We start from the raw sequence: 12,128 nt of genomic DNA, 5'->3' as shown, positions 1-12,128 counted from the left end.
CTTTGCACTAATTCTGGCTTCTGTGTCCAGTATTTGGGCTAAATTCTCTAATGGAGATTATAACAGAGGTCGGCCCGGGGAGCGGAGAAGGTGGGTTCCGCCCTTTGCTGCGTGAGCTGCATGCTTCTCCAAAGCCAGTCAACTACATCTCCCAGCATCCTCTTCTTCCACCATTGCTTCTTGTTGTGTTTCTAAGAGTCACCTGGTCCTTCATCACTGTGGCTCTGCCATTTATTAATCTTCACTTTCATGCCAGACAACCACTGTGTTTTATAAGGGTTGGGCCCATAACAGTAGAGTAAAATACACTATTCATGTTTTTGTTTTTTTGGTATTGATATTTTCTCTGAATATGAGATTATAAAACAAGGGTTACCTTTGTTTAGCATATCCTCTCTCCCCCTCTCACTGTGTGTGTGTGTGTGTGTGTGTGTGTGTGTGTGTGTGTGTGTGTGTGTGTGTGTGTGTGTGTGTGTGTGTGTGAGAGAGAGAGAGTTGGTTTAAAGTTGCAAAGTAAGAATGCTTTCAAAAATAGAAGTGCAAGTTATTTTTCTCAACAATATATAAATTGAATCAACTGAAGCAATCCAAAAATCCAATCAGTATTTCGTGTGAGCACCCATTGCCTTCAACAGCATCTGTTCACAACAGCACATGTTCTTCTAGGTTATAGTGAGGTAAATGATTAATCAATTATACCAAACAGGTGATGATGCCCATCATGTTCATAGGCAGGTTGAAGCTCAATCATAAACTGAAACGGCTGTATGTGAGGCTTCAGACTGACTGAGGCGAGGTTGTGGGAGGTGGGTCATGCACCATATGGTAAAGGACAACACACGAGGGTTTCAAGCTGTGCTGTACAAGCTGACTAGTAAACGGGCAGTGTTGAGACCGTAGGCTGACCAGTAAACGGGCAGTGTTGAGACCGTAGGCGCAGTGCATGGCCAGGAAAACTTGGTGCAGCGCTTGCTTCCCATCAGAAGGTGTCCAGCGGTGGCTCAGAACTGGAAAAAATAGCGGTACCCAGGTACACCCGTCTACTGCTCAGAAAAGGCAGGCCACGAGTTGTCTTTGTGGAAGAATTGCAGCCACAGGGCCGTACTGTCGACATGGAAACAAGGCCAAGTGACTCAATGCAGGAATGCATAGGAGCTGGGGCAGAGGGCAACAGCAGGTGAATATTTGTGTGTAACAGGACGTTTTGTTGGCCAAAGGGATGAGAGCAGTACGATGAGTAGCTGCTTGCAACAGACACGTTGTAGATTTCTTGGGAGTTTGGGATTGCATTTCAGCAAATGGACTTGGAGATTTGGTCAGGATTAATGGTGACCCCACCCCCCCATAGCCCAGATCTCAACATTGTGTGCCTGCAATTACACCATGGAATGATTTTGGAGCCTACATCCATGACGGTTTGTGGTTGGTTCTCAAGATGTTTGGTCATCAATGTCCTCCATCTTGACTCTTCTGGACATTTCAGTGGCCTTTGACACAGTAAAAACTCCTGTTTGTCCTCTCCAGACTTGGTGTGACTGTCAGTCCTATTCAGTGGGCTGGTCCTATCAGCCAACATGGAGCAGATCCCCTTCCAATACATGTAGACCCTCATGCAGTGTGCCCCAGGGCTCAGTGCTGGGCCCTCTTCTCTTTGTATACTCACTCTCTTCAGTGGCACATATTTCATGGCTTCTACCACCACTGCTATGCTGATAACACCCAAGTAATTCTCTCCTTCCCACCTTCTGACACTCAAATGACAAAGCACTTGTAATTCGCTCTGGATATGGCCATCTGCTAAATGCCAGAAATATAAAATCTAGAAAAATGAATGCTGTTTGGAAGGTGAAGGATGGTTGCACCATATATTGATTTAGATTTCTATTTTGTTCATTTACTTTGTCTTTTGTTAATTGAAAAAAAACTATTAACACTTTGATTTTTGAGTAGAACATTAAAACATTCTTATTTTTCAACGTGTGCGTGTGCGTGTGTGTGTGTGTGTGTGTGTGTGTGTGTGTGTGTGTGTGTGTGTGTGTGTGTGTGTGTGTGTGTGTGTGTGTGTGTGTGTGTGTGTGATATATAATAGTGTGTGTGTGTGTGTACTGTGATAACATTCTCACCCCAGATGCTGATTTTAGTTTTGTACATTAACTTCCCAGTTGGTAGTAACGGAGGTATACAACATCTGTGCATTGTAAAAGTGTTTATTTAGGACATGACAAGTGATTTAGAAAGGAATCGTTTTACTGCCATGTCGATATTTATTATCAAACTTTTAATTAATCCTGCAGGGCAATTCCAAAAAATGCAATATACACAAAACACACAATAGGAACAAAATGGTAGACCCACATTTCCCCAGCTCCATCTCATCGATATAGTCTAAATATAGCACCCAGTGTTGTATAGTTATTGAATATGTGTGTTGCGTGTGCTTCTGTGCGGTCGTAAACGTAGGTAGACTAGGTGTAATCATCGCGCCATACGCACGCAAGCGCTGAACTAGAGTTCGTCAGTAGTCTCTATCTAGCCTTCAGATATGGGGGCAAATGTGCAGTCTTAGGATGTGACAGTAAGGTGAATCACTCCAGATGCCTGAAGGATGTAGTGGGAGATACGCTGAAGAAACTGGAAGTCTTTTTGCTGCACAAAGAAATTGCATAATCCTTCCAAAAGGCTTGGTGCATGCTCAGTGTACACGGCATCCCAAAACACAAAGCCACATTCTTACAGCTGCAGTTAGTCACATTAGCCATGACTGTGTTCCACCATTTGAATCCACAGTTTTTATTCCACATATTTACTACTTACAGCCTTAGTCAGTTAATTGTGAGTAGACCCAGAGTATGTGTTTTGGAGCAATAAAGATGTAGACCTTAAGGTTAGAAACACCAGGGCTCTAGGCATTGCGAAGCAAGTGTATGTAAAAGTGTGCCACCTACTGGCGAGTTGTGTAAATGTGAAGATAAAGATGGAGAGTCTGTACGTGTACGTGAAGTTTCAAATCACACGTGTTTAATTGAGCTTAACCGCAATGTTGACTTTATTTATTTATTTATTTATTTATTTTACAGCTACAGATACTTGCTTTTACTATTCCACAAAGCAAATCCTCCTTATTATATTTGTACATAACACCCCATGGGCATTTACCGGTGTATTTATTAGAAAGGGGGATTTGAATAAAGGGCTATTTATTGGTAGCCCCGGGCCCAACCCATCATGTGATCTACCCACACGGCGATGTGCGATGTGTGTCTGCGTCACAAAGTGCGTGTCCACAAGCGCGCTCCGTGCTTCAGGCAACATGCACACACAGCAGCTGCGCATACAGAATTGTGTGGTTGGATCATCTGAACTAGTTTTGTCGTCTCTTTTTTTTCCCACCCTCCTTTTGTTTGTTCTTCTTTTCTGCATGAGTCACACGACGTGTCAACGGCGCCACCATGCAGGCTGTTCCTCACCCGTCTCACCACTCCCCCTCACTCTGTCCTCCGCCAAGTGAGAGTGTGTGTGCAGGCGCGCGTGTGCCTGTGGTGCACGCGTGTGTGCACAATTGAGAGTGTGTGTGTGAGAGGTCTGTTCCTGATCACATATAGCTTCTAACCAACCTCACTGACCACGTAGCCCTCTGACTGCAGCATATTTTACTTAAGAACTGTTAATTTAAGAACTGTGTGTTCTTTTCTACTTGGAGTTTATTGGTGTGGCGTTTGTTTGAGGCAAGGTACTATATGGGTTTTCTGTAGAGAGAGAGATGCACCTTGTTCTGATGTGCTGTAAATTTGTTATACATTTGTGTTCTTGTGTTCAGCTTAGCCATTGAGTAATAATAATGGAATTCTATGTATTTTTCAGTTCGGTAAGTATAAAGTTTATTGTGTGTGTGTGTGTGTGTGTGTGTGTGTGTGTCCGTGTCCTTGATCACTATGGGGTTCTGATGACGCTCGTATTCTCCCAGGAGGCCGAGCACCTCGTGCGCTGGTGGATCAGAAGTCTTCTGTGATCAAGCACAGCCCCACAGTAAAGAGGGAGCCGCCATCACCACAGGGCCGAGCCAGCAACACCAGGTAGCCCCCTCCCCAAGCCCGTCAGGATGGCCCCGCCTCTCACCTGCGTTCCCAGTCTGAGAGCTCACACAACCTGTTCCCTTTCCGTAAAATGACCAGTTGCTTGGTCTTTCCACTTGATTCCTGCCCTGCGTGGCTGAGCGCTAACGTCTGAGAGGTGGCCGTGCTTGTGTGTGCAGCGAGAACCAGCAGTTCCTGAAGGAGGTGGTGCAGAGCGTGCTGGACGGCCAGGGCGTCGGCTGGCTCAACGTGAAGAAAGTGCGCCGCCTGCTGGAGAACGAGCAGCTTCGCGTCTTTGTGCTCAGCAAGCTGAACCGCGCCGTCCGCTCGGAGGAGGACGCCCGGCACGAGCACATTCCAGACGTGGTGGGTTGGCAAGGGCGACTGGGTCTGATGGGCCCAGCGCTCACCGCCACTTAACTGGTCGATTGCACTAAGCTTTTTTTTTCTTCCCTCTGTGTGTGTCTAGGAAATTGGCAGGAAGGTGTATAAAGGTATGCTGGACCTGCTGAAATGCACAGTCTCCAGCCTAGAGCACTCCTACACTAACGCAGGCCTGGGAGGCATGGCTAGTGTCTTCAGCCTGTTAGAGATTGCGCGGACCCACTACCAGACCAAAGGTAGCGTGGGGCAAATCTGCACTTCACTTCCTTTTCCATTTCCAAAACAGTTACTGTAGAAAATGTCTCATCAAACCAGGCGGTTTTGTGGAATTGTTTCAGCTTAAGACCACTCGTTCTACTACAGTGAACTTCTTACAGGATTAGTAAATAAAAACTCAAATCTTTGCGTAATTCAAATTCATGTCGTAATTGCCACAGGGTCTCTCTCTCAGCCAACAGTATAATACCATTTCCTCCTTTTTCGTTGTGTTGTCACGCATGTCGTTGCGCGCGGCGTCCCCTTGTGGCACAGAGCCAGAGAAGCGAAAGCGGAGTCCCACGGATGGGGCAAGCAGTCCGGGCAGCAAGGAGAGCCCGTCTGTCCGCGTGGAGAGCGCCAGGGCAGCAGGCGTGCTCCTGGTGCCCAGGATTCAGCTGCCACCCCCTTCCTCCGGGAAAGGGGCGCACCAGTTTGACACCCGGAGTCTGAACGAAGAGAATTTTATTGCTTCTATTGGTGTGTACACCTCGGCCCCCCTCTGCATGTGCCTCCCTGCTTGTTGTACCACCCCCCGACCACGAGGGGGCGGCGTCTCCCTGAGTTCCCCTTGTGAGCTGACCTCCGTGTTCTGCTAACTGTCTACACCGACGTTTTTGCCAGTTGTTGAGAACCAACGCTAATGCTGCCTGAAAGCTTTAGATAAAGCATTCCCGTTTTTGTAGCCCCGTGTTGTTCTGATCATAAACTTGCAGCCACAGATTGAGCTTGTTGTAAAGGCACTGGCACTGGCTGGTGTAGACATGTTACCAGAATATTGTGACGACTCTGTGCCCAGTACATATCGAGTCCTCATCCCTGGAATGTTAAGCGTGTGCTGGTGTGCAACTGTTGGTTTGCCACTCCTGTCTCCCACGACGCCCTGGTTGCATGGTAGACTAAGTTTCCTTTGAGCCCCAAACCTGCTGCTGTGTGTCATGGAAAGGCGGGACTCTGAAGGTCCCGCGCTGTCCAGTTCAATAAAGGCCCCCCCCCCCCCCTTGTCTCACCCCCCCAGCATGAGTGATAGATCACCACTCCCCCTGTAAACAGCCTCGAGATCGGCAGAGCCTCTGACCATTACGCTATTCCAAACCACTAAACCTTGACCTTCTCTTTAGGCAGCAGCCTTAGGTCGGCGTTTTGCATCTGGGGCTGTGTACAGTGGAAAGCCCCTCCCCTTTAACCTATGCCAGCCCTGCCCCTAACCCTGTGTCTAACCCCTCCCCCCCAACCTTGCCTTGTCCGTTCTTGATAAAGCTGCACCTCCAATTCTACAGAATGTTTTTGAGATTGCACTGTCAGCTTCTGCAGCGCCCCATTCCACGCAGCAGCTGCGAGGCTGACCTCTCACCCCTCATCCCACGCCTTTAACGCCGCCTGCATCCGCCACCCTGGCCCCCGAAAGCCACAACCCGCCGGCCGAGACCCGCATGGGTGCCTCGACCAGGGAGCTGCCCACAGGGCGCCGGCCGTCTGTCCTTATGGCTTTCCAGGATCAGGGTCGCAGAGCTCGGGATGATTTGTAATGTGATGTCACTAGTCGTGGCCACAGAGTCGGATTTTATGTCTTCTATAATGCCAGTTGATTTTATAATGTGCTACAAGAGGATGGCTATGTGTGAACATTACAAATCTTCCTCGTCTTGGAAAAGATTATTTTTTTTTAATCTTTTTTTTTTTTTTTTTTTTTTTTTATAATTTTCAGCTTTTTCTTTTTCCAAAACTGCTCATCCACCATATCTAATGGTCCAACCAGCTCTCTGACACTCTCTCTGTCTTTCTCTCCTTGCTTGCAATGCATCTTGGGTAGAATTGTGGAGCAAGCACCAGGATAACAGAAAGCAAAAAGCTATGGAAAAAGAACAGAGTAAGATCACTTTGCTAAGCATTAAATAGATGTTCTGAACTAGGAGTATAACCTTCCAGTCCCCAGTCCTCAGTTCTCGTAGTCCTGATTCACACCCAGCAGAGCCAGCCTGCCTCCTGACCACACGCTGGCCAGATCTGAAGTGCACTGAAAGCATATCCCCCCCCCTCCCTCCGCCCCGAAAAAACCTAATTCACCGACAGGTTTTGGGGGCGTAATAGATGAGGACCAGATTGCTGTGGATTTTGGGAAGGACTCGATCCTTCTGATTTGGTCGAATATAATTGATTGCGTGGTTTAGTCATATGAAAGCTCACGATCACCCATGAGTTTAGACCTGGCGCTGCTGACCCTTTGGAAGCGCTAAACTGTGAGACGTATGGGGTTGGAGCCTGCACATGGTCAGTGGAACGGTGACCTTTGACCTTGCCAACCCTGGTTAGGAGATGACCCATCAATGCCTCTAGGGAATGTACCTGCAGTGGAGAGAGTGCTGTGTTTCTCATCAATACCAGCACACTGGGTGACGAGGTATAAACAGTGGTTCACTGCACGCACGTGCTACACACACACACACACACACACACACACAGTTCCGTTGGTCGTTGGCAGCTCAGTGTCGTCTCTTCTTCCCTTGTCTGATTGGTTGGTTGCTTGCATGTATGTATGACTGCTTTCGTCTGTGTGAATCTTCAAAATGGTGTCGTTGTGACCCCAACTGAGTCCTTGCGAATATGAGTATGTATGCAGTTTTGTTTGTGTCCGTGTGTGTGTGTGTGTACATGCTTGTGAAAACTTCTAGGATTAACTACAGATTTCTCTCTGCCTGCCCTGTGCTGTTGGATGGGTGGTAGTAGGTAGCAGGGTTTAAAACTGCCAGGCACAGTAGACTTCATGGTCACTTGCGTTCATCTGATCAGGTGTGAGATTGGGTGCTTGGGAACATTTGATGACACCAGCCTGTCCCAAGGGCCAAGATTTAATCAGTTTTGAAGACATGCAGGTTTGTAGAAGGAAATCGTGATTTTTATGCAATACTGAAACGCCTTCATTTTTTTATAGCAACCCAGTAACACACTCAGTAAACTCCTGCTTAAGAGGCATGTTTGAAGTAGCATGTTTTTAGTCCTTGCTCAGGGTGCAGATTAGCATGAGTAGAATCAGAAGACTAACCATCACAACTGTTTTTGCATACTTAAATTTGACTTTAACAATGAATCAGTAAGAGTTTAATGGGTCTGATGTGCTGACAAACAGTGAAAACACAGGAGGGCACTTGGCTATTTGAACACGGCCTGAATCTGTTTGCTTACTGATCCAGTCAAGACAGATGAACTACAGTCCAGATGTTCCTGTAGTTCACAGGCTCATACTGTGTAAGCCAACCAAACAAAACCTTGATCATCCAGGAATGACAGCTTTTGTTTTTGAGGAGCAGTTCCTCGGTAAGCAGTAGGACCTTTGACCTTTGGCTTTGCGACACGTGACCTCCTCATGCAGCTGGCTGAAGGATTGTGATTGAAAAGCCATTTCTCTGGTCGAGACTTGTGGAACGTGCATGGTTCCTTCCCAAGCATCCATTGTAGCCCCAGTCCTCTGGCCTGCTTCCAGTCATGTGACATGTCCCAGGATGCGGTGCAGAGAGCTGCAGGACAGAGGGGGCTGACTCTGCATTTCCCTGCAGGTGCTAACGGGGCAAAGCACCGTCCAGAAGGGGGCGACACAGAGGAGAAGAAATCCCAGATCAGTGCAGACAGCGGCCTCAGTGTGACGTCGGGCTCTCAGGTCAGAAACATTCTCTGTAGCGAACGGTTTTGCCTGCTTGGAGAAATGAAGTAGCACTTTAAGATTGGCCATATGGTATGTCAGTCACTTTAGCAGCAATTTAACATGATATAAATATTGTGTGTGTATATAGTGTTGGGTTATAGGTATAGAGGAGGACAGTGTTGGGTTATAGGTATAGAGGAGGACAGTGTTGGGTTATGGGTGTCGGGGAGGACAGCGTTGGGTTATGGGTGTCGGGGAGGACAGCGTTGGGTTATGGGTGTCGGGGAGGACAGCGTTGGGTTATGGGGAGGGGGTGTGAGTTGCCTGTGATGGGTGGGGATACTTCATCTCATGCAGTTTTCTAGAGTGAATGTGAGGAACCAGCCATGAAGGTAGGTGTGTGTGTGTGTGTGTGTGTGTGTGTGTGTGTGTGTGTGTGTGTGTGTGTGTGTGTGTGTGTGTGTGTGTGTGTGTGCGCAGAAGAGCGACACGGAGTCTGTGGCGAGCTCTGAACCTCCAGCACTGACCAGGAGCACCAGTCAGGACTCAGAGGCCAGCACAGTGGTAGGGCACGACCAACCCTGAGACACCACACACACACCCCAGCACAGTGGTAGGACACGACCAACCCTGAGACACCACACACACACACACAAGCACAGTGGTAGGACACGACCAACCCTGAGACACCACACACACACACACACCAGCACAGTGGTAGGGCACGACCAAACCTGAGACACACACACACACACACACACACACACACACACACACACACACACACACCAGCACAGTGGTAGGACACGACCAACCCTGAGACACACACACACACACACACCAGCACAGTGGTAGGACACGACCAACCCTGAGACACCACACACACACACACACACCAGCACAGTGGTAGGGCACGACCAAACCTGAGACACCTCACACACACACACACACACACACACCAGCACAGTGGTAGGACACGACCAACCCTGAGACACCACACACACACACACACCAGCACAGTGGTAGGGCACGACCAAACCTGAGACACCTCACACACACACACACACCAGCACAGTGGTAGGACACGACCAACCCTGAGACACCACACACACACACACACACACCCCAGCACAGTGGTAGGGCACGACCAACCCTGAGACACACACACACACACACACCAGCACAGCTGTAGGGCACAACCAACCCTGATACACCACACACACACAACCGCACAGCTGTAGGGCACAACCAACCCTGATACACCACACACACACAACCGCACAGCGGTAGGGCACGACCAACCCTGAGACACACACACACACACACACACAACCGCACAGCTGTAGGGCACAACCAACCCTGATACACCACACACACACAACTGCACAGTGGTAAGGCACAACTAACACGTGTGTATGTACTTCTGATTCTGTTGTTTGTTTCAGTAATGAACGTGTGTCCCCCCCCCCCCCCCCCCCCCCCTTCAGTTCAACTCTTACACCCACACTTCCCATTGGCCTCTTGTTGCCCTGGCCTTGCCCTGAGCCCTTTGGCCTTTGACCCACAGGTGAGCAACAGCTCGGGCGAGACGCTGGGTGCAGACAGTGACCTGAGTAGCACAGCAGGAGATGGTCTTGCCGGCCGGCCCACGCCGCATCTCACTCTGTCCCGCGCAACCCTGTCAGATAGCGAGATCGAGACCAATCCCGCCACCAGCTCTGTGTTTGTAGGTATCCGCTGTTTAATCCAGCGCCTGTCACGTTATTAAAATGGAATGTTTTGGTTATATTTATGAAATGTATAAATGTAAAACTTATAAATGAATGTAGACTAATAACTGGCTGTCACTTTTATCACCCATTCAGGGAAAGACTCATAAGATGAAGACAGGTGTGAAGGAGCCTGTTGGGGGTGTGGCTAAGGGAGCCCCTGCCCCGCCTCTTGAAGATGTTAGCATGAGAATCTACCTGTGTGAGGGGCTGCTGGGTAGGGCTCCTCTCCTCCTCTCGTGTATAATGTGTCCTTATGTTTCTTTCAGGCCTATTCCCCTCTGCCCATTTTTCCCCTTCACTTCCTTTTGTACAGTTTCTCCTCCTTGTTTGTGACTTTCCGAAAGCATTCTCTTTTCAAAAATTCATCATGAATATGATTGACCGTCCCAACACGACCGTGACTTTTCCCGATCTTTTATGCGTCGATTACGAAACCGTGCATCACGGGACTCTCTCAACGCTCAAAAAGCGGGGGAGGACGTAAGCACGTCCGGCCGCCGAGCTAACTCCTTAAGCCTCTTGAACCCGTTTAAAGCATTGTGGGTGGGCGCGTGCCCCGGTGCCTGGCGTGTGGACCCTGCTCGCCGGTGTGTGTGTGTGTGTGTGTGTGTGTGTGTGTGTGTGTGTGCGTGGCTGGCTTGGCTTCCTGCAGCACTGTTCAGCCCCGCTGGTGTCGCACTGACTCACTAACCCTCTTCATCCTCTGCTACCCTGCATCTCCCTCTCTGCCCTTCTCCTCTTCCTCCCCACGCTGCGTAGGGAGGGATAAAAGCTCAGTGTGGGATCAACTGGAGGACGCTGCCATGGAAACCTTCTCTCTGAGTAGGGTTCGACCTGCAGTGGGTGTGGCTGTGTGTGTGTGTGTGTGTGTGTGTGTGTGTGTGTGTGTGTGTGTGTGGCTATCTGTTTGTGGCTATCTGTGTGTGTGTGTGTGTGTGTGTGTGTGTAGCTATCTGTTTGTGGCTGTCTGTGTGTAGCTATCTATTTGTGGCTGTGTGTGTGTGTGGGGCTGTCTGTGTAGCTATCTGTTTGTGGCTATCTGTGGGTGTGTGGGGCTGTCTGTGTGTAGCTATTTGTTTGTGTCTGTGTGTGTGTGTGTGTGTGTGGGTGGGTGTGTGTGTGTGTCTTGGGATGTGTAAGAGGCTGTACAACATGTATGTGCAGATTTTGTTTTGCGTGTGTGTGCTAAGACTGCAATATAAGGTCAATAAGTCCATATTGCAACGTGGCATGCAGTATATTTATATATGCAGTGTGCGTAAATATGCATATGTGTTGAGCTAATAAGGCTATGAGTCTGTAGACTCATATGTGTGATTTATAAACAATACAAAAGACTTTGTATTGTAAAGCCTATGGTCTGGACACTCCCTGAAGCCAGTGTTTACGATGTGCCTTTGAAGCGAGTGGTTGGTTTTAAAGGCGGTTGTGCAAGCATGAATGCGGTGTGAATTGGCACCTCCAGCTCTGTGGTGGTGTTGTGGTTTGAGCTTTGCTGTGGTTGACGTGCACTGTGGCTGTGTACTGTGAGGACCGCTGTAATACAACACTTCCTGCTTCATAGTGGCTGAAATAGAACAGTGTGAAAGTGGGAGAGGGGAGCTTGAGGCTGTGTGCCAGGGCCAGCGACTCACTGTGTGTGTGTGTGTGTGTGTGTGTGTGTGTGTGTGTGTGTGTGTGTGTGTGTGTGTGTGTGTGTGTGTGTGTGTGTGTGTGTGTGTGTGTGTGTGTGTGTGTGTGTGTGTGTGTGTGTGTGTGTGTGTGTGTGTGTGTGTAGGTAAGGAACGCTCCACTCTGTGGGACCAACCACAGTTCTGGGAGGACGCGTTCTTAGACGCGGTGATGCTTGAAAGAGAGGGTATGGGTATGGACCAGGGACCACAGGAGATGATTGACAGGTCAGTGTGTGCACGTGTGTACGTGCCACCAAGGTAACCCGCTCCTGGATCCTGTGTTTGTGGCCACAGAAGTCAAGAGTGTAAAGAAACGTTTATGAGTCCATAT

At 48.9% G+C, this 12,128-nt stretch overlaps 1 protein-coding gene across 1 annotated transcript in view; it reads left to right on the top strand.

Annotated features, from left to right (window-relative positions):
• Positions 1-12,128, top strand: part of madd (MAP-kinase activating death domain) — a 52,390-nt gene that overhangs the window by 31,085 nt on the left and 9,177 nt on the right. Inside the window, 12 exon segments of the mRNA XM_076998050.1 lie at positions 31-90; positions 3,965-4,073; positions 4,253-4,439; positions 4,543-4,693; positions 4,989-5,192; positions 6,526-6,582; positions 8,267-8,367; positions 8,833-8,916; positions 9,920-10,078; positions 10,218-10,338; positions 10,884-10,946; positions 11,902-12,022. Coding sequence (XP_076854165.1) covers positions 31-90; positions 3,965-4,073; positions 4,253-4,439; positions 4,543-4,693; positions 4,989-5,192; positions 6,526-6,582; positions 8,267-8,367; positions 8,833-8,916; positions 9,920-10,078; positions 10,218-10,338; positions 10,884-10,946; positions 11,902-12,022 — 1,417 coding nt within the window.

Source organism: Brachyhypopomus gauderio, chromosome 1, assembly GCF_052324685.1.
Source record: "Brachyhypopomus gauderio isolate BG-103 chromosome 1, BGAUD_0.2, whole genome shotgun sequence".
Lineage (NCBI taxonomy): Eukaryota > Metazoa > Chordata > Actinopteri > Gymnotiformes > Hypopomidae > Brachyhypopomus > Brachyhypopomus gauderio.
Note: the sequence above shows the minus strand (reverse complement) of the source record. Positions and strands in the feature narration are given on the sequence as shown.